The following is a 27690-nucleotide window of genomic DNA, read 5'->3' as shown; positions in this document are numbered from 1 at the left end:
ACGGCAGCAGAGCTGTTCTGTCCCTATCTCTTGCTTTTAACTATTTTTATAACCACCAAGTTAATGCCTGCTATTAATCCTTAGCTACTATATTGACCACTTGCAGCCATCTAGGGCTAACTCCTAATAACAGATTACACGTTTTTTGTAGCTTACCTGCTTCATTCTCAAGCTCCTTCAAAGCTGTGCAGGGATTGTTAAATCCCATTCTCCCTCTACCAGTCTTCATTGCGGTTTAAATACAGTCTCTATGGCCTTTCCAGTTCTCTTAAACATTCTTGTCTTAGACAATGAATAAAAAAGAAAAGAGTCTGAAATACAAGCCACAATAGGTCTGACATAGGAATATAGGCTTGGAGAGGCCACGGTCGACCTTAGAGCATGGAGACTTTGAGAGTGTGCTGTGCACAGGCAAAGAGACTCCACAGCTCACAAGCATCATGTTTATCCCTGTGTGTGCTGACATTATTGGCGTTTGACTCCCTGCAGAGTAGCAAAGGGTCCTTTTGACCTGGAAGCTTGGTGCTTGTGAGGGCCTGCATAGGGCCTTATTGGGTCAGTAACTATGATCCCCAGCTGTTGCTGGCAACCGTGTCATAGCTACTTTCATAAACCGGTCAGGTCCATTCTGAAGCAGCCTGTTTTCTGATCCTCTCCTCATCTATTGAAGAGCTATTCCTGAACCTCCGTGCTGTGGCCATTCAAAATCATCTTGCAATTCCCAGCCTAAGTTTATTCCCAGTCAGACTGTAACGCTCATTTGTGAATCCATTTGGCCTTTAACGAACCAGCTCTTTCCGTAACCAGTGTTTATCCCGCTGATGTATTTCTCAAGAAAAGTCATGTTTTCACAGTCTCTAGACCAAGACAAGCTCTTCTAGTATTCTCAGATAGGCTGCACATGTCCTGGGCTACCCTAGCTGCTCTTCTCTTTACTGTTTGAATTTATTGTGGTTCTCAGGAAAGGACAGGCAGTTTGCATTGAAGTACTTTTTATTTATTACTCTATTTTTAAAGGACCAAGGAATGTGTCAGTTAAAGAAATAAAAAGCATTGAAACCATAGAATTTGTCTCTCTCCCTCAGTAATGTTATCTCTGAGGTCTTTTGTCTCTCCTCTTACGGAATCATGAAAATGTTTTTGTGCTGCTGTCTTAGAGAAGGAATGCTGCAGCTCCAGCAGTGCTGTCGTGTGCCGAGGATCCTCACAGCTAGGGATCCATTCAGGCAGTGCTCTCTCTCTCGGTCCATCCTCTGGTCTCCATGGAGGCTGACATGCCTTTTGATGCCAAAGCTTGTGCAACAAAATTCTACTTTCCTCACTCTTTACATCCAGTGGTAAGCCTGGCTTACTTAGACTAACTGGGTTTTCCCATATTATATGTTGATCCAAATGTCTGGGCTTGAAGTCTTCGTAGGAAAGGGAACATGCAGATCTTGGAAGGGATTCAAGTTCAGGCCTTCCTGAAAGCTGCCCCCCGTACAATGCTTCTGTTTGCAATGTGTCAGTGATTTTCTGAAGTTTGTTTATTGGTGGCCTTGTATCCAGATAATGAACTTTCTGGTAGCATGTCTGAGACAGAGTGGCCTGCTCTTGGCTCACATCCCATTTCTGGTCTGTGCTTTCTGTCACTTTACGCCGCTGACCTAGACTGGCCACTGTTTTTATTTTACTCAACATTGTGCCTGAGTATCTGGCTACAACAGTGGGAAGCCTGAATAAAGGCAGAGGCATCTGAATGCTGGAGGAGTACTGTTTTTGCAGAATTTTGATTCATGGGGACGTTGACCTTGAGGTAAACATGCAGTGCACCCTTCAAGAGGTCTTGCTTGTGAGAAACTAGGCAGAAATTTTTCTTTCTATATGGAGGAAGTAACAGGATTTACACTGTCGTCTAAGTCTCTTATTTTAGCAGGGACTGCTTATTTTTGCAGACCATTGTCTGAGACTAGTGAAGTGGCTCAGTTAGGGGTCTCCCAGACAAAGGGAAGCAGCCCAGACATTCGTTATTATCCTGCCACATAGGGAGCTTAGAGTCAGTCTTTATGCTTAGGAAAAGAAAATATTGTGCTCTACCCCAATGCATAAGATATAAATGGATATAGATGTCTTGTGCTCTCTTCTCCTTTCTTCTGTAAGCACCTGCCTTCCCATTTGTGGTCTCATAAACAATATGATAGTATAAATGGTGACTTGCATTAGTGTGTTTTTGACTTCTTTCAGGAACTGTTGCAAGTGGGATTGAGGATTCTCACTGGCATGTGGCTTTTTAGTTTTCTCAAGCACAGTTTGACCCACTGCTTGAATACTGTTATCCTGTGTTAATCATTTGTACTGTTGAAGTTTCAGATACTGGTGCAGAGTCAAAGCTGCGTTGTATAGGAACTGTTCGAACATAAAGTATATTTGAGTCCTATAGCCAAAGGATGGTCTTCAGCAGTTACTGTGCTGAAGAATCTGAGTGTTTGATATTTAACATATGTATGCATTAAGTGGAATAATGTTGCTCAGATAAATCAGCATGGCCCAGGGTAGGCCTCTGCCAACCACACTTTGGAAGCCAGAGAGCAATAAAACTGCTCAGTTTTGAATTAACGTAAGCTGTTAGTTTGGATTTTCATTTCCAGAGACAAGCTGTTGAAGGTGTTCTTTAAAGTGTTCATCATCATCATAAAATGAAACATTTGTTTCTTCATCACACTGGAGAAAAAGTTAGACAGCTTTTCCATTTCAGATACAGGGATTCAATTATCAGAAATTTGTAAATGCCATTTCAAAAGGGATTTCCTTACTTGGATTTTTTTTTTTTAATCCATTAGAAAAAAAGCAGGGCAATTTGGGGACTTTATGTCCAGGGCCATTTTTGGACTATAAGAAAATGACAGCATCTTACTTAGTTGCCCTGCTTCTTCTATGTCTGTGTAGTTTGAACCTGGAAGTGCTGTAAAGCCAGCAGTGCTGTGGAATGGTGAGCAGGAATCCATTCCTTCTGTTTTACCAGAATTGCTTAGTCAGTCAGAATAAATTAGGCGAGTGTACTCTGCATGACAAGGTGCAGGCGTCACTGAATGGCTTAAGCCATTACAGGTAATGATGCATTAGCAAAAAGCAGCTCAACTTGATTTGCTGTGCTTACATACCATGTTATGCTTTGTTTGCATGAGTAGCATTTAATACAAATAGCATCTTTACATTTTTATACAGGCCATACAGAATATAAAAATTGTTGAAGACAATAAACATGTTTTACAGTATAATTTTATAATTCTTTAGAGTAAATCTTTTCATTAAAATAGAATCAGATAATGTTACTGATGCACCCTTAAGGAAGAAAGGCAAATCACTCACATAAATGGAGGAGGATGAATCAAAGAAACTCTGCCAAACTTAAACTGGTATAGTTGGTAAGGAGGCAATAGTCTGTAATGGTAATAGGTCACTTATCAAATACACAGTGTACAATAAAGACAGTAAGTTGATGAGTTCAGTGGGGTTGTCCTGATTAACACCAGCTGAACATCCACCCAATATGTTTCCATCTCTGCAGTGCTGCACCATTCACATGAGAGCTGCCAATTCGTTTTATGGAGACTGTTACTCATACTACTCAAGGCAAAAGGTCGTTTGAATTGCTGTCATGGGTTGGTGGCAACTTTAAATGGTAAGATAAAAAATAAGCAGATAATCACAATAACTTTCCCCCCTGCAAACCCTGAACAACTCATTAATCCATTACAGAAGTTCTGTTAACCGGCTGTGTCAGGACTGATTTAGTATACTGAACTTTTGCCTCTGTTTTAGAGTGAGCCTTGCCCTGCGCTTAAGTATTATCAAAGGTAAAGCTTAATTCTCCTAGCTGAATCTGGCAATACTCTTGCCAGTATAACTTGTGGTGGAAGCATAAGATTCTTAGTAAATGCAGTACTTACTAGTTTCGTGTCTTCACCTAGTTCTCCAGTTAATCTGCCAGCTGCTTTCATGTAATAGTTATCCAGGATAAGGGGATTCATAGGACCTCTTCCTTAATGGAGATATATTTTATTGTCACACACTTTTATTGGTTAGGAAAATCAGAATTAATGCACAGTCCCCCTGAAAAACCTCAGATAATTTACAGTTTTTGTGGCCTTTGTTACTAAATTACAAAAATTAATTTCATTGAGAAATTTAGGGGCTAACACTTTGTGGTCTCTCATTGCTATCCCACGTAAATTAATTTAACAAAAAATGCTTACCTGTGAAGTCCCGACTATGTTGTGATCCCCAGAGCCCTTTCTTGGAGAGAGGTTATGTTCTAGCTCTTCAAAAGCAGAGTTGGGGACCACTATCTTTTGGTGGATTTGGATAGTATATTTGACCTTTTTCCTCAGCAAACTTAGGAAACTGAAGGATAAGAAGAAATAGGTAAGGTATAAATCAAATGTGTGTGCTGGATGGAGAAGACTATTTTAAAGGTTTGAAATAACACATCGCATAGCCCTCCCCTCCCCCAATTATCTGTTCTGTTTAGTAAGTGCTAATAAAAGTAAAAATGTGGTGGAAAAATGTTTTCAGTATTGCTACGCGAGTGGAAGATTCAACAGGTACATATTTCAGCTGAACTCAATTCAAATAACTTGGAATCAAGTTCTCCATGGTAGCCATTCCTAGGCAGAACATTACATGCTATATAAGCTTTCTTTTGTAGTCGCAATTATAGACTGCCTTAAAATGGACTGCCGCTTATTGTTTCCCTTGCCGCATCCGTAAGACTGTGTGTCTACAAAGGCTGTATCTTTCTTTGTTCACCACTATTTTTTCCTACACTATTAATCAATTTTATCTGTCATCAAACTTCAGGCTACATCCCTTTGGGAAGAGAACTAGCTGAAGAATAGTAGAAATGTGATCATTCATGAACAAATTCACTCTTCTGTTTTATGGACGAGCCCTGTCTCCATCATTACACTGGGGAAGGCAAGGTTGGAGTCAAAGACCATCCACAAAGAGGATGTCTGTTTTCCTGAAGACATGGAAACAGAGACACCAGCCTGTCAGTATGTTGGCAGGACTTGTGGAGAGGTAAGGAGGAGCAAAGATCTACTGCTGCCCAAACCCATTTCTTTGAAGGGTGGCAGAGCGTAATTTGGGCTTCTGAATGAAGCCCTCCCTTCCCCTCTCCCAAATGTATGGTCAGCAGCTATTATTGTTTCTTCTTGTTGTTGTTGTTATCTCCAGAGCTACTTGGCTAGGTCCTATGAGAGCTAGTTAGTACTTAAAGGACTTCAGTCACAGGACAGCCTGCTAGTTTCTGATCTTGTTTATATATTGCTAAGGTGGCTGAAAACTGTCTGGAAAGCTTTTCACTCTTTGTATGTGTGATGCCTAATTCATGGTCTGCAAGTGTTTGGAACAGTACAGGAGCTCTCTGTGTAAAAATGCCTCCCATGAAAAAGATGCAGAAAAGTTTAATTAAAAAAAAAAGAAGGTATTTTGCTCTTTTCTGTCTGAACTGTTCACAAACAGACAAGGACTGGTGGGAGATGTGGTGGTCGGAGGCCGGCTTGGACTTAGCGACCATGAAATGATAGAATTCTCAATACTTGGTGAAGTAAGGAGGGGGGCCCAGCAAAACCACTACCATGGACTTCCGGAGGGCGGACTTTGGCCTGCTCAGGACACTGGTCGAAAAAGTCCCTTGGGAGACAGTCCTGAAGGGCAAAGGGGTCCAGGAAGGCTGGACGTTCTTCAAGAAGGAAGTCTTAAAGGCGCAGGAGTGGGCTGTCCCCGTGTGCCATAAGAAGAACGGGTGGAGAAGACGACCGGCCTGGCTGAATGGGGAGCTCTGGCTGGGACTCAGGAGAAAAAGGAGAGTTTATCACCTTTGGAAGAAGGGGCAGGCAACTCAAGAAGAGTACAGGGATCTCGTTAGGTTGTGCAGAGTGGAAATTAGAAAGGCAAAAGCCCAGGTAGAACTCAACCTGGCCACTGTCGTGAGAAACAAAAATGCTTTTACAAGTATATTAATGACAAAAGGAGAGCCAAGGAGAATCCCCATCCTTTATTGGATGCAGGAGGGAACGTTGCCACCAAGGACGAGGATAAGGCTGAGGTACTTAATGCCTTCTTTGCCTCAGTCTTTAATAGTCAGACCAGTTATCCTCAGGGTACTCAGCCCCCTGAGCTGGAAGAAAAGGACAGCGAGCAGGATAAACCCCCCAGAATCCAAGAGGAAGAAGTTAACGACCTGCTACGCCACCTGGATGCTCACAAGTCTATGGGGCTGGATGGGATCCACCCGAGGGTACTAAGGGAGCTGGCGGAGGAGCTTGCCGAGCTGCTCTCCATCATTTACCAGCAGTCCTGGTTAACTGGGGAGGTCCGGGATGACTGGAGGCTTGCCAATGTGATGTGCATCTACAAGAAGGGCCAGAAGGAGGATCCGGGGAACTACAGGCCGGTCAGCCTGACCTCGGTGCTGGGGAAGATCATGGAGCGGTTTGTCTTGAGGGAGCTCACAAGCCATGTCCGGGACAACTAGGGGATCAGGCCCAGCCAGCACGGGTTCATGGGAGGCAGGTCCTGCTTGACCAACCTGATCTCCTTCTATGACCAGGTGACCCACCTAGTGGATGAGGGAAAGGCTGTGGATGTGGTCTACTTGGACTTCAGTAAAGCCTTTGACACTGTCTCCCACGGCATTCTCCTAGAGAACCTGGCGGCTCACGGCCTAGACAGGTACACTCTTCGCTGGGTAAAAAACTGGCTGGACGGCCAAGCCCAGAGAGTTGTGGTGAATGGAGTTAAATCCGGTTGGCGGCCGGTCACGAGCGGTGTTCCCCAGGGCTGAATGTTGGGGCCAGTCCTGTTGAATATCTTTATCAATGATCTGGATGAAGGGATCGAGTCCTCCCTCAGTTTGCAGATGACACCAAGTTGGGTGGGAGTGTTGATCTGCTGGAGGGTAGGAAGGCTCTGCAGAGGGACCTGGACAGGCTGGATCGATGGGCCGAGGCCAGCTGTATGAGGTTCAACAAAGCCAAGTGCCGGGTCCTGCACTTTGGTCACAACAACCCCAGGCAACGCTACAGGCTTGGGGAGGAGTGGCTGGAAAGCTGCCCGGAGGAAAAGGACCTGGGGGTGCTGGTTGACAGCCGGCTGAACATGAGGCGGCAGTGTGCCCAGGTGGCCAAGAAGGCCAATGGCATCCTGGCCTGTATCAGAAATAGTGTGGCCAGCAGGAGCAGGGAGGTGATCGTGCCCCTGTACTCGGCACTGGTGAGGCTGCACCTCGAATACTGTGTTCAGTTTTGGGCCTCTCACTACAAGAAGGACATGGAGGTGCTGGAGCGTGTCCAGAGAAGGGCAACGAAGCTGGTGAAGGGCCTGGAGCACAAGTCTTATGAGGAGCGGCTGAGGGAACTGGGGTTGTTTAGTCTGGAGAAGAGGAGGCTGAGGGGAGATCTTATCGTGCTCTACAACTACCTGAAAGGAGGTTGTAGCGAGGTGGGTGTTGGTCTCTTCTGCCAAGTAACTAGCGATAGGACAAGAGGAAATGGCCTCAAGTTGCGCCAAGGGAGGTTTAGACTGGACATTAGGAGAAATTTCTTTATTGAAAGAGTGGTCAGGCCTTGGAACAGGCTGCCCAGGGAAGTGGTGGAGTCACCATCCCTGGAAGTATTTAAAAGACGTGTAGATGAGGTGCTTAGGGACATGGTGTAGTGGGCATGGTGGTGTTGGGTTGATGGTTGGACTTGATGATCTTAGAGGTCTTTTGCAACCTTAATGATTCTATGATTTGATTATTCTGTGCTAACTACATACTTGGAAGTATGTGTGCTGTCCCAGCCAGTGCACAGCTGCCTTCTGGGTGTCAGAGGGATTACTGGTAACTTCATGCCTATATGGATTACCTATAGGGGAAATATTTAACATGTTCTAATGGAACACCATTGATCAGAATGACAGATGAATCTGCATTTTAAGCTGTAGACATATGCTATACTATATGCTCACTATAAAGACAGCTGTGAGCTTCTGCTAATGTCTCTTCTACTTTGGGAGAGTGACCTCATGGATCTGCAGACAGAACTCATCTTCACCCTTTTGGTACAAAATCAGCAGGGTTAGATCAGATCACCTATTTAATCAGCATAAGTTAACCCAGCTGTCTTTTTGGAAGCACTCAGTGTGATTATCTGCACCACCAGATCTGCAAGGCTAGTTGTCTCAGGTAGAGAGGTGGTGACAAGCAGCTGAGGGTTGGATCTTATACCAGATACAGCTGCCTCTACAGAAGGCCGTCTGCCCATGGCCAATTGCAGGAGTTCTGGGTTGATTCACACACCAGCAGGGAAGATTCTTATTGCATTTTCTGTGCATGATTTTTTAAAACAGCAACAACAAACAATAAAGCTTGATGAATTGTAAAGCTGGCTCTGTACTCATAATGTCACCATCAGAGGAATAACTGAGTGCTACTAGATGTCTTACAAAAATGAAACTGCAGTGCATGCTTGGAAGAGCTTAATTTCAAACCCTGGTTCTATCGCTGCTTTTTCTCTCCAGTCTTTCTGCCTCAGTTTCCCTATTTACCTTATAATGATGCTGTCAGCTTTGACTACATAATAGCTACTCTGAGTTTTGTAAAAGTGAGCTATAGAAAAGGCACAAAGTATTAAATACAACCTTCCAGTGGTAAAAGTCACCTGAGTGTGGTCTGGGTTGTCTGTACTTAACCAGAGATTTCTCCTTCAGTCATTGAGAACTGGAGTGTCCTGATCTCAGAGGAAGTCAAATCATATGGAGAGAACAGCAAATGAAGTTAAAGTATTTTTTATGTGCCAGTGGTAGCTGCCCCCTTAGTTAGTAATTCTGAACCTGCTAAGCTTTGCTGGAAATAGGTCTTGGCCTCCGATGATCCTCCTGTTGTGCAAAAATAGGCTTTGTAAGCCCATCTCCACACATGATGAGTGTTTCTTAAATTGACCAATGATCAATGAAAACTGACTAAAAATTACTACTCCAAGCATTACATATTCTGTAGAAAAAATCTGGGTTTGGATGGACAAATACTCCACTAAAAATATCTCATGTACCAAATTATATACATAACTGTACAGCACTGTGCCGATGACTGTGAATGGCAGCTCATTAGTGCAAATTGACCTCCTACTTAACATTATCAGCTTTTACTCTGCTGAAAAGCTGCTTATCCATGCCAGCGTACACTTTTTCTGTTTCACACAGTTATTGCCAAACCCTTCCTGGCAAGCACTGCCATGGCACACAGAGGTGCTGGCTTTCTCCTGTCCCAAATTCCCCATAACCCTGTGTGGTCAGCAGCTGCCAAGGACTCCTCATCAGTTCATGCAGGTCATCTTTAAAATCTTCCAAAATGAAGTACCTGTCAAAATCCCAATGTAGTAGAATGCCTCCAGGGAAAAGCAGAATAAGAACAAACATTTCATGTCCTTTTCCTCCAATATATTATGTAAAACACTCTCAGGTTAAAATGCTGCTGGGGTTAAAAACAAACAACTCGTGGTGGCTTACATGGTGTTCTGTAAATAATGAATGTCTAGGGCTTCATCTCAGTCTTTGTAAGGAATAAGAAGAGTTGCTTTTTCTCCCTGGACCTTGTTCTACCATCTGTGCAGTGATACAGGGGTACCTCTCTTGTCCTCAGCAAAGGTATGGCAGGCATGTCTTTGGCCCCCAAATTGCTAGTTTTTGATCCCACTGATGCATTTTTTTTCCTTTCTCTTCCACTCTATTGGACTGTGAAGAATTATTTGTCTGACAGAAGATATCAGATACACTAAATGATCCATCTTGCGTTTGTGGGGATTAGCAGCTATGTTAATAGCTCTGTTGGCTTCTGAGGCTACAAGGTGTTCACATGAGTCACGTTTATTCATCATTCTCACTGCTGAGGTATTCTCCATGGAGAGTGCAACTAGCAGCACATAGAGCTCTAATTTAAGCCAAGATGCTTAGCTTGACTACTGATATATTCAGATTCCGGCTCTGTTAAGCTTCAGTAGAAGAGAGTCATGACTTCAGTAGTGTTTCTAAGGACGTTTCAAGAATGAATGGTAAACCAACAGAGTGTGGTCTTACCTCTGGTCTTCCTCAGAACAGCCACAACAAAAGCCTTGGTAGTGATATTGGGATGGAAAGGCTGATGACTGCTTGTATCAATCCCAGTGTCTCGATCCTCAGATGATCTGAAATTTGGGAACATGGCATACCTAGAGATGTGTGTCTGGTAGGGATGAGAGGTGGGAAATGGCACAGTGGTCTTGGGTTGGTTTGAATTGGCAGGAAGAAGGCTAGAAAGAAAGAAAATTTCCTTATTTTGCATTTCACAGAGTTTTAGCATTAAATATAAGACTTAGCAAGAACTGGGAGAGATGTGAGAATCAGAAAGGCAGTATCTTAGTTCTTTAATCCCCTCTTGCTTGTACCCTGCAAAGAATTCACAATGATGATTCCCTTGCAGCTTTTGTACATAATCAATCATACCAATTCACATCTATTTTTGTGTGGCTTAAGGGAAGGAAAATGTGGACTTCTGATTCATGCACAGCTCCAATTAATAGTAACTGAGTTTATGCTTGTGAAATCAAAATTTGCCTCTAAGACGACGTTTATTTCTGGGAAGAAGGAGGATAAAGCCAAACTGGAGAGTTTTATGGGGTACTGAGAACTGGGATTTCATGGAGTGCCCACGTTCCTGTGGCTCTTCTTTTCAGCTTTCAGGTTTTCATGATAGAATAATTAAAAAACTTATTAAAATCAGGGGAATCGTGAAATCTTCTGAGCAAAATGAAAGCAGTGGTTTATTCCAGTAAGAGAGGCTAGCACCCTGTTTGGATGATTCTAAACTTTACCACAACTGCATACAACAGCTTACTGAGAGCAAACACCTTTCCCCAATTGCTGTATAAAGCAAAGTCACAACTTCATACAGGAGCCAAATTCATTTCATTGCTAAGGCTGTGCATCATGACGTAACTAGATGTCTTACCAAGCTGGGCTTTTCTGAGGCTTCTCTCTCATAAATCTGCCTTATGCATATGTTAGATCCCTTAGCTGTGCTTGGTAGATGCTCCCAAACACTTTAATTCACGTTGGGTAAAGAGGCCATGAACCACACAGCTGAGAAAATCCAATTAGCCTATAGGCAAGTCAGCAAGATCAGTATTTGTTAGGAGAGTGGGTGTGCTAGGCAAAAACCGCTAACCTGCTAAACCTATCATTATGTGCGTCATTTGAGAGGGAGTTTTTTGCCTAGTAGTGTTGTGCTGCTTATTGCCAAGGAACCTGCGCTGTGCAGTTATGTCTGTAAGAGGAACAACTTGCCTTTTTATTTCATTAAGGAAAGATAAGATATAATATAGATGAAATGTACTTACTTAGCCAAACTGGTGGTTTACGAAGGCTATATTAGGGAAGAAAAATAAGTTACCTGAAGTGACCCACGTTCATTTGCACCTCCCATATTTTATCTGAATCAGTGCAATCGGTATATATTAGGGACAAATCAATGTGTAAGCAGTGCAGACAATATTCTTACTGATACTCCTCATTCCACAAGGAATGTTTTGTGTTGCCAGGTGCCAAAGACTGAAAAGGCACTGGGAGCAAGTAATGTGCAGAAAAAGAGTGAGGGAAAAATCTATCCTGTTACACTTTTGTGTAATAAGCTCTATATTAATTAACAATGGTATGTGCTATTACTAAAAATAAATCCTTTTATCAGTAATGCAAAACAGAAAACATGTCCTGTTTCTACTTGCAGAGAAAATACTTATTCATTCCATGCTGATAAATTATTTGTATGTTACCATAGAGACTTATTTTATGCTTCAAATAAATTTTTAAAAAGCAATCAAAAGAAAACACTAACTTTAAAGGGCAAGAATTTCATCACTGAGCCTAGCTAAGAATCTCTTGGCAATTGTATCAAGTCAGAAAAATGTCTGAGATTAAAAAATTAATTAATTTGCTTAATGGTTCTTTGTGATATAATTAAAAAAATAATTAAAAAAAATGCCTGAAAGACAATATTACTGGACTGATCTAAGTGGTTCACCTGGAACTCCAAAATCTCATGTATTTATTTCATGAAGAAGGCTTAATTACCAGGTCTTGCTTGAAAGGGTCTTTACTGTATATGGGTAGGAGAGATTGACTGCTAGTAGTCTTTTTTTAAGCTTTATTGTTTGTACAGTGGTTACACAAAGTTTCTTGATTCTACAAGCCATATACCAAAATCTTCATATTGCCCCCTCGTTTTTCTCAGTGAGGAGAAGGATGTCCCGGATTCATTCCCAAGCAGGAGATGGTGATAACTTCTCAGGGCTCCTCCCCTTGCTCAGTTTGAGGACAGAGCCATCAGGGATGTTAATGGGCCCCGTGGGGACTCCACCATTTCAGCCTTAGCAGTTCCTGTGGGAACTCCCCTCCTCCCACAGCTGGGGATGACTCAGTAGCCTGGTTAATGACATAGCTGTGGCATGGGAGCTGTACCCAAGCTCTGTTCAAGTCACCTGTGACTCAAGAGCTGCCACTTGGCCACTCCATCATTGAATTAGTCTCAGTAAAAATAGGTGTTCCACAGTTGCAAAGAGGAAATATGCCCCCTTGCTCAAAGAATTTAAATACAGTCCTGTGCTTATTTCTTTCCATACTGGCATGGGTGTTTTGAAGACAAACTTCAAGTGCCAGATCAATTTTGTTCACACATTCTGATACAACATGCAGAAGTCATGCATTTCATTGTGAAATCTGTGCTGTGATGCCATGGGACTCAGTGCAACCAACACGAGGTGTGATATCTCACAAGTTTCCGTGACAGCATAACTCATGCCTCAACTGAGCTGAACAAAAGATCTACTTTTAATCTGCGATGCTACAAAGATAACAGAACTTAATCAAAGTGTTGGATTCTGACAACCATTTGTATATTGTTGCATCTATAACGACCTGGGACTCTGATTCCAACTTTGTGTCTGTCTTGAAAACAGAAAACTTTTACAGAAATAGCCATACTTACAGAACAGCAATCTTTAAAAGTGTATTCCACAGATACTTCTAATTGATTTTCCATTTCTACAGTTAGAACTGGTGCTATATGTCTATTAGTGCTGTAGACAATATTACAATTGTAACACAATGTAAATTGTAAATAAACACTAAGAAGTATTTTCATTTCCATTTCCATTCACATTGTGCTATGATGTGAATTGTTACATTCTTCATTGCATTCATTGGACATATTTCTGATACAAATATGCAAAAATAAGGACAGTCAGTCTGCTTTGTGCTCTGGTAGGGCAGAAGTACTTAAGTAGCTTTGTAGAGCACTTTTTGTTATAACATCTAAACTTAAGGCAGCAATAAAATAAGCATGAACATGCATTTCCGTGACTATACCATGATTTAGAGAAGCTTTGTGAGCTTAGGTTGTAACAGCCAGCAAAGCTTTGAATTGTCAAAGGTGGACAGTTGTTTAGAGTGTTCGTTATATTTTTAAAACTCAAACTGGGTAATCAAGCCTGAAGCCACCCAGAATGGATGACAGTATAGAAATGTAGAGTTCTGGCTGGAAAGGAAGAAAGGAATAGCAGCTTTTCCAAATTTGGCACCGAGATGCTTTCACTGGAGTTGCAGTAGACTTTTGCTGGAGTCTGCCAGTATCAGACAAGAAACAGTTGCTAAGTATTATGTTATCTTCCCCTTTATGTTCAGTCCACAGAGGATATGGAGTCTATCAGTCTCTTGAAAAGAAGTCAGACTCAGCAGGACTATGCTCCCAGTTTGGAAAGCCCCGGAACAAATCCAGGGAGTGATCTAGATGGACACCATCCCATTTCCCTAGCAATGAGTGCACTGTGGGCACTCATCAAACACTTTTTGATAAAATAAGCATAAACCAAGTTTGACAAAAGAGAGAGTATCCTTATAGAAACACTGGCTTTGCCTGCAGTAGTTCTGCGGCTCCCCTCCTGAGGTAGTGCTGAGCACTGGGTGCAGGCACATGCTTGTTCAGTAACGGTAATGAAAAACACATTGGAACCTGTGTGACCTTCATGAGGATCTATCACTTCCCACCATTTTTCTACTCTCCGACACATGGTAGGAACTCTGAAGAGCTGTTTCTTCTCTCGGGTGTGGTGTTGACCTGAGAGTGATGCAGTGTGGGGAGCCTCATGACCTTCAGCTTCTTTTCTAGATCAGGCCAGAGAACTTTTTGCTGCTCTTTCCTGTTAATTTCCCACATACTCAGTAAATTATTAAGAGAATAAGATGTATCACTTGCCAATTTTAAGAGGAAGGAAGTTATGACTGGAGAATAAAACGTTTCACATGTGTTAATTGGCTTTCTCTGCAGCCCTTTATTCTTTCAAAGGGAGGCAATCACTTATCTTGCCTAACCTTAAAACCTGCTTGGTCAGGGAGCTGCAGGTCAGGGAACCACCAGAGGTCAGGGAGCTGGGGGACAGCCAGAGGAATGGAGGTGCTGTGTGGCATGATAAACAGTGAAAGCAGATTAAAACCCACATGGAAAAAAGCCAATTTTCATTCATTCTGTGCTGTCACTGAACCCACCGAAAACCTCATTGGTGTGATTTGTCTTTGGAACGACAGCTGCAAACTCTGTAGCCTGATGTAGAGTGTGTGTGCATAACTAGGGTTCTTGGCAATGGCTGAAGGATATTTTTCAAGGCCTTTCAGGATTTTGCAGTCTTGTTTGATGTGAACTTGAGGACTCATTACACTTTTAGATGTGAGGAGGCAACTACTTTTCTCCAGTACATTTGACTGGGAGGGCATATGTGTGTCGCCCACTGCTAATGCACTTACAAAAGCACACCTGCACAAACCCAGTGATTCATTCTAGTGCAAAACTGCACAAGGATACATAGTGTGCATACCTAAGGCAAAGGCATAGTTCTCCCATGAAAGTGTACAGAGTTATTGTAAATGCCTGGTAATTAATTTCCCATGAAAGACAGTAATGGCTCAAAGGAGCCCTCACAGGCTGTAAGGTAAATAAACTGAGTGTTAATAGCTCCCAGGTAGGCCTGCAGAGCACCGCTCGGAGGGTATTTTTCAGGAAAGGTTCCATGTGGCTGTCACCGCTTAATAGTCCCTGGCAGCAGGAAGAGTACTTGCTCTGAAAGACCTTGGACTATGAACATGGAAGATTTTTTTTTTTGGTGTGTTTCACTTTTTGTTTTAAAGGATATATTCTTTCCTTCAATTTAAAAGTCTTTCAAAGACTGAGAAAATACAACCTTATGGGAAAAGAAAACGCTCAAACTAGGATAAAGCATAGACCATAGATATTTTTAGAGATCCAGCATGTTTCATGTTAAGATGTGAGTGCAAAATAATGGAGAAAGTATATCTATGTGCAACATGAAAGTGCCCACTTTGCATGGATGTTGGTTTTAAAACAATTTAAAAATTCTCCATTATCTTACAAAAGTGCACGGGGCAGTTCTTGTCACTTAGTGCTTAGGAAACTTACAGGAAGAAACTTGCAGGGGAACTTGCTACTTCCTTGTAGCTTGTAATCAAATTCTGCAGAATGCCTCTAATGTGCATTGCTGGTCAAAGGTCATAAGCTGTCCCAGTAAAAAGGACTTTTGGCATGTACACTCTTGTAGGTAACCACATTCACTTCTGCTTGTGCTGCATGCTGTAATGAGGTAATAAAGAGAGAAGCCTGCAAAAAGCAGGGGATTACAAAGAGCAGGGTTGCAGGTTTCCTGGTGTAACTTCTGTGACGTGTTTACAGTTAGCTCTCCTGCTTTTCTAGGGTGTCTGAGTTTACACAAAATGGGGAGCAGGTACCTCACGTCAGGGAGGTTAAAGGGAGAGTGGGGGGTCAAACAATGTGACTCACAGCCCTATAAAGATAACTGAGAAATCGTCGCAGAATTATTCTCAGGTTTCTAATATGCTCTAGTTATCAGTGCTAATATGAGAGGTGTAACTTGTTAATTTTCTACTTTTTAAGAATTTACATTTACACTTTAAATTACTTTAATCTAAAATCTCCGTAGTTTGATCAAATTTAAGCGTTTTGCTGTTGCCATCAAGTGGCAAAATGTTGGATTGCAGAACTCCAGCAGCATCCAAATTCACTCAATCTGATATCTCTTGAACAGCAGCAGTGAGAAAAATAATCTTTGCTAAGCCTCCTCCAAAAATACATCTCTCTATATATATACACCAGAAAAATGGACTGAAATACACATGGTGTCATGGTTACTTCAGTTTAATCTGGATTCTAACTAGTAGAAGTTAAGTATCACAAGTTGATAAATATGGACAACCTGTAAAGTAAACTCAAAGACCCTTGTTGAAGAGATACTAAACTGAAGGGGCACAATGCCGTATTCTGAATTTCCATCCCAACTGTGTTTGCTCTCCTTAGTTACTAGCTAATCCCTTTTTACAGAACACGGCCCTTCAGATTTCATATCAGATCTGCACTTCATATCATATGTGCATAATATCACCAGAGTGGAATGAATATTCAGTTTGCTGTTACATTCACTAAATTGACAATCTGGTTAACGCACAGTTTAAACTTACACAGTTCATCATTCATACACATATCACTTTTTTCACCTGGGTGACATCACAGTATTGCTCAGGCCTCTTCAAAGGCCTTGCAAAGAGAAAGCATAAATGTAGACAGCTTATGCTCTATTTGCTTGTAAAAATCCAAATCAATTTATATGTTTTTGTCTTGATTTCTCAGATAAGCCTTAATATCAAAACTTGTAGATGCTGCTAGTGTGGAAATCTATCCTCAGTTTCAAAATCTAAGTCCTGCAGGGCTGGATTTTGAGAGGTGCTGAGCACCCATGCCTGAATCCAAAGTTCCTGAGAACACTGAGCATTTCCCTCTCTGAAGGCCTGACCCTTACAGCCCCTCACCACGCACGCCCAACACTCCGTAGGAGCTGTGGGAATGCCTTGAATAGGTGCAGGTTCCATCCTTTGGTCCTGTGAGGAGTTAAGTTATTACTACGTTATGGGGATCACTTTTAGCCAAAGGGCTCCCAGAATCCAGAAAAACTGCATGGTCCTTTTCACTGAAAAGAATCTGATGAGAAGACACCACCATACTTGTCTTTGAGTTTAAACAGTGGAAAACAAATCAGTTGTTATATGGGACATCAGGTTAAAAAAAAAAGTACAGCAGAAGAGAGAGCAAATAGGAGTGCCAAAATGAAGGAAACGCAGTTGGAAAAATCAGCCATAAGCAGTAAGATGTTCCTGGTATTAGAAATAGCCTTATAGTTTTGACCTGGCCTTGCTAAAGCTGAGCTTGACCCAAAGGGTCTAATCAAGTGACTGTTGCTAAAAGGAATGGGTGGCCCTAATTGCATGGCTGAAGAAGAGATGTTGGCTGCAAGAAAGGGAGAAAAATGATGCTTGAATCAGAAGGGGTTTGTTTGACTTTTATGGCTGGCTCAATGGGCTCCCAAAGCTTGCGGGTTATAGCGCAGTCCAACGGGAATGTGCTCATAATACTCTGGCTCTAAGAACGAGTTCAGAATTGTCTTCTCTTTCTTCTTTAAGCACTTTCCCACATTAGCACTGTCCAGTGTAATGTGTACTTCTGTGCCACAGGCGCTGTCAGTTGAGCAACGCGGACATCTATGGTCAGACTTAGGCTTCCAGCCCTCGTGGAAGACTGTATTATAAACGTATTTATTTAGGCTTCTCATACTTCCCCCGCTGAAATTTGCGCCAGTGCTATTAGAGGCACAGCCACGAAAATACTTCATTTGCATCTTGCCCACTTCAGCTTTCTCCTCTATAATTGTTTGCACTAGAGTACGTTCCTAATTACTTTCTAGCCTGTATCTCTGGTAGGTTTCACTGAGATCAGCGAAGGTGGTGCTGTTGGGGATACTGTAGCTGTGCTCCTTGCCTGGAAGCTAATTTGTGTAATACAGAAACTTAGTGTGGAGGAAAGGCTACTCTATTTTGGCCCTGCAATAGCACTATCAGGATTGTGATGTCTGGCTACGCTCTGAACAACTCTTCTACAGTATCTCTTTACTGTGAGAGTTGCCCAAGACCGACAACAAATGGATGTCATAAAAATGGGTTTATAAAGTAGCTTGCAAACCTCTTCTCCCTTTCTGACTGCTAAGTTGGTTTTCTGAGATGGGGCATGTAGTCGCTGTGACTCATCTACCTTCTCATGAGGAGTCACCTTGTGACTCCTACCTGTGTACTATGCCTGAGTTGGCCAAAACCTTTGTTTGCTTGCAATTTGAGGGTAGGAATGTAAAGACAGCTACACAGACTATATGCCACCTAGGCATTTTCCACCTTGCAGAAAAGAGGCGGCTTGTTTCTGGACCTCTTTTTCTCTTCAGAGTGGAATTCACTTGGATGGATCAGGGGCTCTACACTAGTGTGCCTGGACAACAAATAATCCAAGGGATTGCATATTCAGAAAAGAAAAACACAAGAGCAATGAAAATCCTTGTTTCAAGCTGATTTTACATTCTTGCACCGATCCTGTCACTGTGGGATCACAGCATCTTATCATGCTCCTGGGATAGAGATCCCATCAGCATCATTTAACAAGAGCAAGTGCTGGATTCTCCACCTGGGACAGGGTAATCCTGGTTATATGTACAAATTGGGGGACGAGAGGCTGGAGAGCAGCCCCATGGAAAGAGATCTGGGGGTTTGGATTGATGGCAAGTTGAATATGAGTCAACAGTGTGCCCTGGCAGCCAAAAGGGCCAACCATGTCCTGGGGTGCATCAAGCACAGCATAGCCAGCCAGTTGAGGCAGGTGATTGCCCCACTCTACACAGCACTGGTGCGGCCCCACCTCGAGTACTGTGTGCAGTTTTGAGCACCTCAATATAAGGACATCAAACTATTAGTGTCCAGAGGAGGGCAACAAAGATGGGGAAAGGTCTCAAGGACAAGACTTATGAGGAGCGGCTGAGGTCACTTCGTGTGTTCAGCTTGGAGAAGACAAGGCTGAGGGGTGACCTCATCGCAGTCTACAACTTCCTCAAGGGGAGCAGTGGAGGGGGAGGTGCTGATCTCCTTTCTCTGGTGACCAGCAATAGGACACATGGAAATGGTATGAAGCTGCATCAGGGGAAGTTCAGGTTGGACATTAGGGAAAGGTTCTTCACTGAGAGAGTGGTCAGTCACTGGAACAGGCTCCCCAGGGAAGTGGTCATGGCACCAAGCCTGTCAGAATTCAAGGAGACGCTCTTGGTCATATTGCTTAGTTTTAGGTAGTCCTGCGAGGAGCAGGGAGTTGGACTCGATCCTTATGGGTCCCTTACAACTCGAGATATTCTATGATTCTATGATCATTTTACAAAGAGGCTAGTTCATGGTAACGCAGAGCAGAGCAAGGACAGGAGGGCATCTTTTCAGTCTTTGAGTCATGTTTTAACCCTTGGGCAGCCATGCAGATGCCTAGTCTGCATCTTCCATTCCTGTTCTCCAGGAAAGCCTGCAGGGCTGAAGGCTATCCGTGAATTTCCCCAAGTCAGCCCTAAGCAGAAGCATGTTCTGCTTTCAAAGCTTTCCTGCAAGTCAGTAATGGTGATTTGAAATGGTGTGAGACCTACCTGAGTGTCTCAACAACAGAGATTTGGCATCGTTGTTTGCCTATCTATTTATCAGCTAGCCAGTCTTTTTTTTTTTCCTTTTGTTTTGACTAATGCCATCATGATGAACAAGAAGTTTTGGAACTGGTTTCAGTGGAAGTGGCACCAACCCCAATATATTCTAAAGAAGAAATTAGTTGTGGTAAGAGGCTAGGAGAAGGAACCCTGACTCAGTAAGCATATCCCAGAGCTCTTCCCCTCAGCTGTTGTCTAGACAGATCGCTTCTTCTACGACAGCTTTCTGAAAAAGCTGAGCACCAACTTTTTATGTTTATGCCTATGGGATTTGGGGATGCTGAGCATCAGTGTAAGTTAGGCCAGTAGTGATGTTTTTAAGGTCAGGAAGGGTGTTTGGGACAACAGCCAACAGTAAATAATTATCAAATGATGAGCAAAAAATAAATATGGTCATTTGGAACTTTAAGTGTTTCAGAGAAACACTGCAGAGATTTGTGGGTACCAGTATATTCCCACATTAATATTTAAGGCAATGTGAAAAGGGTAGAAGCTTAAATTGCCCATTTTTGGACTGCAGATATTTGCATGTCTTGATCTACATTGCTGTCTAACCTGGTAGCTGTCTGTTGCTATTCTTGCTAAACACCTGTCACCTAAACATTTTTACTGTGAGAAGTATTTGTCTAGCCTACCTTGGCCAAGGGTCTACACCACTAGCATAAAATTCATGTCCTTTAACAAATGTACAGAAGACTTGTCCTTTGCCCTGTGGTCTTCTGGCAATACAGGTAGTGCAATTCTTCCATGCTCCCTTTCTGCTCCCCAGGGAAGCTTGCAGCAGTAAAAGGATTCCCTGAACTCTTTATATCTGAAAGAAAAAAAAACCCCAGTATGTCATTTAATGGCAGCAACAATGATGGTTACTTGAAATCTTTTAAACAATGACAGCTTGGCTTTATCTTCTTGGCTCTGAGTTACTCACTCTTATTCTGGGTAATACTATGGTGGTGAACTCTCACTAGGAGAAGTAAGTACAACGGTGATTGGCAATTGTTTAATGAAAGTTGAATCAAGTCTATTATGTTTTGATCAGTGAAAGAAAGAAAGAAGCTGATAGATACGTGCATCTCGCAGCGTAATCAAGTCTCAGCTGCCAGCATGTAGATACCTGCACAGTCCCTTCAGTACTATGTGAGTGGCATATGGACAGCAAATATATGCAATGGCACAGATGGAAGCTTTAGCATCTAATTCCCACTGATTTCAGATTTGTTATTTGTGCCTTTGAAAACCTTCCCTCTCCATCTCTAGAGAGGTGAGAAATGTTACTGTTTGGTAGCTGTAATTCACACTGAATGCAAGCTGTGTCAGGCACACATGGATGTGCTAGTGGCTGAGAATATTCAGTACATTTCCATACATCTGTGTCATTTGGCCACTGTCGTAAGAGACAACAAAAAATGTTTTTACAAATATATTAATGACAAAAAGAGAGCCAAGGAGAATCTCCATACTTTATTGGATGCAGGAGGGAACGTTGCCACCAAGGACGAGGATAAGGCTGAGGTACTTAATGCCTTCTTTGCCTCAGTCTTTAATAGTCAGAGCAGTTATCCTCAGGGTACTCAGCCCCCTGAGCTGGAAGAAAAGGACAGCGAGCAGGATAAACCCCCCATAATCCAAGAGGAAGAAGTTAACGACGTGCTACGCCACCTGGACGCTCACAAGTCTATGGGGCTGGATGGGATCCACCCGAGGGTACTGAGGGAGCTGGCAGAGGAGCTTGCTAAGCCACTCTCCATCATTTACCAGCGGTCCTGGTTAACTGGGGAGGTCCGGGATGACTGGAGGCTCGCCAATGTGACGCCCATCTACAAGAAGGGCCAGAAGGAGGATCCGGGGAACTACAGGCCGGTCAGCCTGACCTCGGTGCCGGGGAAGATTATGGAGCGGTTCGTTTTGAGGGCGCTCACAAGACATGTCTGGGACAACCAGGGGATCAGGCCCAGCCAGCACAGGTTCATGGGAGGCAGGTCCTGCTTGACCAACCTGATCTCCTTCTATGACCAGGTGACCCGCCTAGTGGATGAGGGAAAGGCTGTGGATGTGGTCTACTTGGACTTCAGTAAGGCCTTTGACACTGTCTCCCACAGCATTCTCCTAGAGAAGCTGGTGGCTCATGGCTTAGACAGGTACACTCTTCGCTGGGTAAAAAACTGGCTGGACAGCCGAGCCCAGAGAGTTGTGGTGAACGGAGTTAAATCCAGTTGGCGGCCGGTCATGAGCGGTGTTCCCCAGGGCTCAGTACTGGGGCCGGTCTTGTTCAATATCTTTATCAATGATCTGGATGAGGGGATCGAGTGCTCCCTCAGTAAGTTTGCAGACGACACCAAGCTGGGCGGGAGTGTTGATCTGCTGGAGGGTAGGAAGGCTCTGCAGAGGGACCTGGACAGGCTGGATCGATGGGCCGAGGCCAACTGTATGAGGTTCAACAAGGCCAAGTGTTGGGTCCTGCACTTGGGTCACAACAACCCCGTGCAACGCTACAGGCTTGGGGAAGAGTGGCTGGAAAGCTGCCCAGAGGAAAAGGACCTGGGGGTGCTGGTTGACAGCCGGCTGAACATGAGGCGGCAGTGTGCCCAGGTGGCCAAGAAGGCCAATGGCATCCTGGCCTGTATCAGAAATAGTGTGGCCAGCAGGAGCAGGGAGGTGATCGTGCCCCTGTACTCGGCACTGGTGAGGCCGCACCTCGAATCCTGTGTTCAGTTTTGGGCCTCTCACTACAAGAAGGACATGGAGGTGCTGGAGCGTGTCCAGAGAAGGGCAACGAAGCTGGTGAAAGGCCTGGAGCAGAAGTCTTTTGAGGAGCGGCTGAGGGAACTGGGGTTGTTTAGTCTGGAGAAGAGGAGGCTGAGGGGAGACCTCATCGCGCTCTACAACTACCTGAAAGGAGGTTGTAGCGAGGTGGGTGTTGGTCTCTTCTGCCAAGTAACTAGCGATAGGACGAGAGGAAATGGCCTCAAGTTGTGCCAAGGGAGGTTTAGATTGGTCATTAGGAGAAATTTCTTTACTGAAAGAGTGGTCAGGCCTTGGAACAGGCTGCCCAGGGAAGTGGTTGAGTCCCCATCCCTGGAAGTATTTAAAAGATGTGTAGATGAGGTTCTTAGGGACATGGTTTAGTGGGCATGGTGGTGTTGGGTTGACGATTGGACTTGATGATTTTAGAGATCTTTTCCAACCTTAACGATTCTATGATTCTATGGTTTGAAATCAAGCAGTTCAATGTGTTTAGATGCATGTTCACCTCACATAGTTTTGGATTACAGTGTTGTAAAGATGGACACCAAACTCACTGAAAATTTAAAGCTTTCTTTTCTTTTGGGTGGCAGCAGTTTTCCAGTCAGGAGAACATACGCACAGCCAACCATCTTCTTTTTAAGGAGATAAGTCCTGCGAGGAGCAGGGAGTTGGACTTGATGATCCTTATGGGTCCCTTCTGACTTAAGATACTCTATGATTCTATGATTCTATAAGAGCCAAAGTGAGTGATTTAAATTTGACTTAGCTATCCAGGATTTTCTGAAAACTTTATCAAGGAAGTAATGAACTATTGTGGTATGTGATGGGGATGGTCACCCTTGGGACGTTTTACTGGTGTGCTGTCTCCATTCATACAAAACCAGAGAGAGTGACGTTTAGGTGAATGGGTTGGGAACCAGCAGCCATGTCTGTGTTCGTTGTCAGCCCTTCCATCGCTGAGTGACCCTGATTCTTGCTTTAGCTAGATCTCATCTGTACTACCATCTTTTTCTGATATTGGGTGTTTCTTTACCAATGAGTGAAGCAGCTGGACATGGCTGCAGACCAGTAGGAGTGCCTTGTTGACTGTGGTATAGCCACTGCACTGCTATCACAGCACAGGCTGTAGTGAATCATGCGGATATTCCAACTTGCTCCCAGTTACCATGGGTTTCTCTGCCTTGCGCTCCGAAGTATGGTGTTGCTCTAGGTTTCTGGATGTGTGATTCCTGATGAAGCGAGGTGTATCAGCTGAAGAAATCCTTGTTTAAGCAGAGATGTTATTAATCTTTGCTGGTGTTGATCATTACTTTGGAGATGGAGGGAGAGGGTGTTATTTATTTAGCTATGCTGGGAAAAAGTGCCACTCTGCAGGTACTAGCTAGATTCAGGCTTACGGTGTTTTTCAGGAGTAAGGTTCCCCTAATTCTGACTTTGTCTTACATTGATTCAAAGGTAGAATAACATCCCTGAGCCCACATCTCCTAAAACGTGAGGGGAAATAGGCTGATTATTATGTGGCTATGAGTATTTCAATGAGCATTACAATCCTGACCTTCGTTATGAGCATAGACTTCTAAGGAAGAAAAAATAATGGCTACAAAAACTTATTCTCAGAGTACATTTAGACTCAAACTGTGGCAGAGTCCTAGATATCTAAACAGATCTTAGGGAAATCTATGGGAGAGATCATGATCTACAAGACACAGACAGTGCTGCTGTGTTATGTTTTGTTCTCTCTGGTTTCTTGGCAGCGCAGTGCTCTCCTATCATGTAGTTCCTTCAGTGTGGTTCAGCACCACTCTGCTGCTGCCTGATGCTGTCCCTTTATCCATTTTGCCAGGGTGCAAAGAGCAATATGTTTGTATTGTATGATGAACCAAAATAAGAATCTGATGTGCCGTAGATTATCAGAAAGCTTTTCTGTTTTTAAGTTTCTGAAGGAACTCAAGCATCTATTTCTTAAGTTCTGTCTAAAGCCCTGTTTCTCCTTTCTGAAAGTAGGCAGGCAGATGCCAAGTCACCTGCGTGGCGGTGGTGTTTGTATTCATTAAGCCAACTCTCACTGGAAACATTAATAAATCATGCCTGTTGACTGCTATCTATACGTTACTAAGTTGCAGAACAACCACTTTATCTTAGGCAGAAAAGAGAAGCATTGCACACAAAAGTCTGATCATCTATTCAGGCCAAACAGGACTTTGTTAAGCTTAAAATGTTTCCAAGTTTCCTTCTCACAAAGAAACATTTATAGCTGATACTGACCCAGTGATATTGAAGATCTCAAGGACACAGAAAAAAATGTCTCTGCCCAGAGAATATCAAATGAGGGTGAACAAAGTTTTAAAGAGTGTATCATGAACAATCCTTAAGTCTCAGCAATACGGTCAATGATTTCATAGAGACTATTACCATTTCTAACTTCCACAATTGTAGATTTATTCTGAATTCTGACAGCCAACTTCCAGCTTTCTGGCTCTTTTGTTCTAACAAAAAAAAAAAAAAGCTAACATTCTGGGATCAGAACATTAGTTTTTAAAAAGTTACATTTTTCCCTTCAGATTTGTTTTGTTGTGGGGAGCTCAAACCAGAGTGTATGAATACAGTGTCTTAGATTGTGAGCTTGTGAAGGGCTCCAGTAACTGATTTGATCAGTGGATGAAGCCAACACATCTGAAGGGGTGTGTTGTCAACAGCTTCCAGAAGGTCTGTGGAAAGAGTTCTTAGAGGGATAGTATTAGGACCTGCCTCTGTATGAGTTCACAAAGGGTGCACTGGCATTTTAATTTGGATCAGGAGTGCACTTTTGACATGAATCTCCCAATGGTCTCTATTTTGCAGTGCCTTGGTCTTGGAGTACATGAACTGGGTGTACATCCTTCTGGATGAAATTAACTGGAAGATGTGCTCCAGGAACGCACCAGGAGGGCACCACAGCCACAAATGGACCCTCAGTCCCTGGTATCACACTAAAGATAATACAAAGTAAAGAGCACCTGAAATGCATTTTTTTCTGGACCGCAGATCCTCAGCACCAACTGTTTCACTCTGCACATCTCCTGTAGTCCACAATACTTGCCAATGTAGACATAGTCATTGAGCAACATACTGATTTGGAATTCAGTGAATTTTTGGGGGGCTGGGAATGGCTGAACTTTTTTTTAATTAACTCTTCCCCAATAAACATATAAATAACTATATACATTGTCTTAATATATCAACGCTGAATCTGACTATTTGATCATAGGGTAAAATCCTTAGGGTACCTTCTTTGTATATGTATAACCTAGCATTATACAAACACACATATGTGCCTCTGGTTATTCACAGGTGCTGTTTATCAGTGCAAATATTGGTAACAAATACTCGAGTTCAAGATGGTAATGTAATAAAGTTCACAGAGGCAGTATTTTAAAAGATGAGAACAACTGTGTTCTGTTTATTTATTTGCTTGTACTTATGTGACTAGAAAAAAATGCACCATTTTAAAAACATGTATGATGATGTAAAACATGCAGCCACCTTCTTTTCAGGTATAAATTGGTGAGCTCATGAGTTTACGTTAGCTGAAAAATGTAGCTTACTGCCTGTATTACAATACAGATTTTCTTGTTCATAGAGAACAGAAATGTTACGACCTGGCCATGCTTATTTCTTGTTTGTGTTTCAGAGTTGGGTCTAACATAGTTATCATCTGAAAGGTGCTTTGCTGGTATGTTCAAATCCTGACATTGCAGGCCATTCTGAGCTTAATTTTTCCTTTTGCTGGGTATCCTGTGTAGCCAATATGAATCTTTCCTGTACATTCACTAAAATTTAGATCAGGCCTATAATTCAGTAAACTTTCAAGTCTGTCAATAGTTAAACCAGTTCAGATGGAAATTCACCCAAATTCCTGTAATCCTAGGAATACAACAAAAATTTGCCTCAGGGAAGATACGTAAGTGGGAAGCATCAAGACACAGTTTGACAAGTGTGATAATCCAATAATATCAAAATACTCTGACTGGAATTCAGATGTTGGATATGAGACATTACAAATGGTGGAAGAAGTTAGCAGTAGTAGTAAACCAGAAGGCTGTCAGTAAGATGGAAACTAAGAATTGATTTTACTAACAGAAGAGATAAAATCTCACGTGGAAGAACACTGGAGGACTTGAGGCTAACTGTGGAATCTGTTGTGTATGTAAAAAATAGAAATTTATACAAAAAAAAATTTGTCATGACTACTGAGCAGCATAGAGGTTCAGCTTTCCAGAACTTTAAAAACTGCAGGATTTCTGCCATATCCTGCCCCGTAGCTAACAGTATAATTGGGCCTGTAAAATATAGTAAAAATGCATTGATTCCTGAAACTTCCTGATTACACATTGATGACTACAAAAGCAAAATGCAGTCTTCCTATAATTTTAAATTTTAATTTTAAAGTTTATCTCAGTAATTCTCGGTCAACCTGTAATCTAGAAAAAAAGAATGGTTCAAAACAGGAGTAGATCAAAGAATAACAAGATAAATGTTGATGATCGGTTTGTGAAATATGCTCATTTTTTGCAAATTAGAAATACAATATACATGTTGTTTTTACTCTTTATGAGTTATTTCAGGAGATTTTGAGCCCTAAAGCCACAGTATAATGTATTTTAGCAGTCCTCTTTTCAGGTGTAATCAACATATTTCCCAGGGAACTGACAGGTTCTTGCACAAAGTAGAAAAAGTTTTGTTTCATTAAAACAAAAAGAAAAAATTGTGTCTTGCCAGAAAAACATAACCATTAGAAAATACTTTCAGTAAAAGCAAATGGATATCAAATACTTTTAATGGAATCATTTACCTTTATGAGTTCTGTTCTTACCTGTCTTGTGAGACAGTTGAACGAGAAGGAATTTGAAGGGGAGTTAGTACCTCATTGGACTCAAAGGTTCTTGATAGGATTTCAGTTCCCTCAATTTCTTTATAGTAGTGGGGCAGGTCATGCAGCAGCATCATGTTTCATATTTGAGCTTCTAGGGGAAGATACAAGGATAAAATACCAAATATCAAAGGTTTTGTTAGTGCATCTGGATGCTAAAGAGGAAACTTAGATGAGTTCTGCCTAATTCTGGCAAGTGTCAATAGGAAACAATGGTTGCTTTTACTGCTGCTACTGATTATTTGTACCAGGTTACAAAATAAAACAAAAAAAAAAGAGGCAAATTAAAGAGGTGTGATACTGTTGTTTTGTATTACTGATGAACAGAAGCTAGAAATAAACTTTCAAGTAATG

At 42.5% G+C, this 27690-nt stretch overlaps 1 protein-coding gene across 1 annotated transcript; it reads right to left on the bottom strand.

Moving 5' to 3' along the window:
- Window positions 1–1031: 1031 nt before the first annotated feature.
- SPMIP4 (sperm microtubule inner protein 4) lies at window positions 1032–27413 on the bottom strand. Its single transcript, XM_075140859.1, is given in 13 exon segments — window positions 1032–1071; window positions 1073–1592; window positions 1754–1859; window positions 3930–4021; window positions 7797–7892; window positions 10102–10277; window positions 11387–11425; window positions 16599–16632; window positions 17867–17954; window positions 18355–18445; window positions 20321–20378; window positions 20381–20496; window positions 27280–27413. Coding segments are annotated over 13 exon segments (1590 nt in total).
- Window positions 27414–27690: the final 277 nt, after the last annotated feature.

Source organism: Calonectris borealis, chromosome 2, assembly GCF_964195595.1.
Source record: "Calonectris borealis chromosome 2, bCalBor7.hap1.2, whole genome shotgun sequence".
In the NCBI taxonomy this organism is placed as follows: domain Eukaryota; kingdom Metazoa; phylum Chordata; class Aves; order Procellariiformes; family Procellariidae; genus Calonectris; species Calonectris borealis.
Note: the sequence above shows the minus strand (reverse complement) of the source record. Positions and strands in the feature narration are given on the sequence as shown.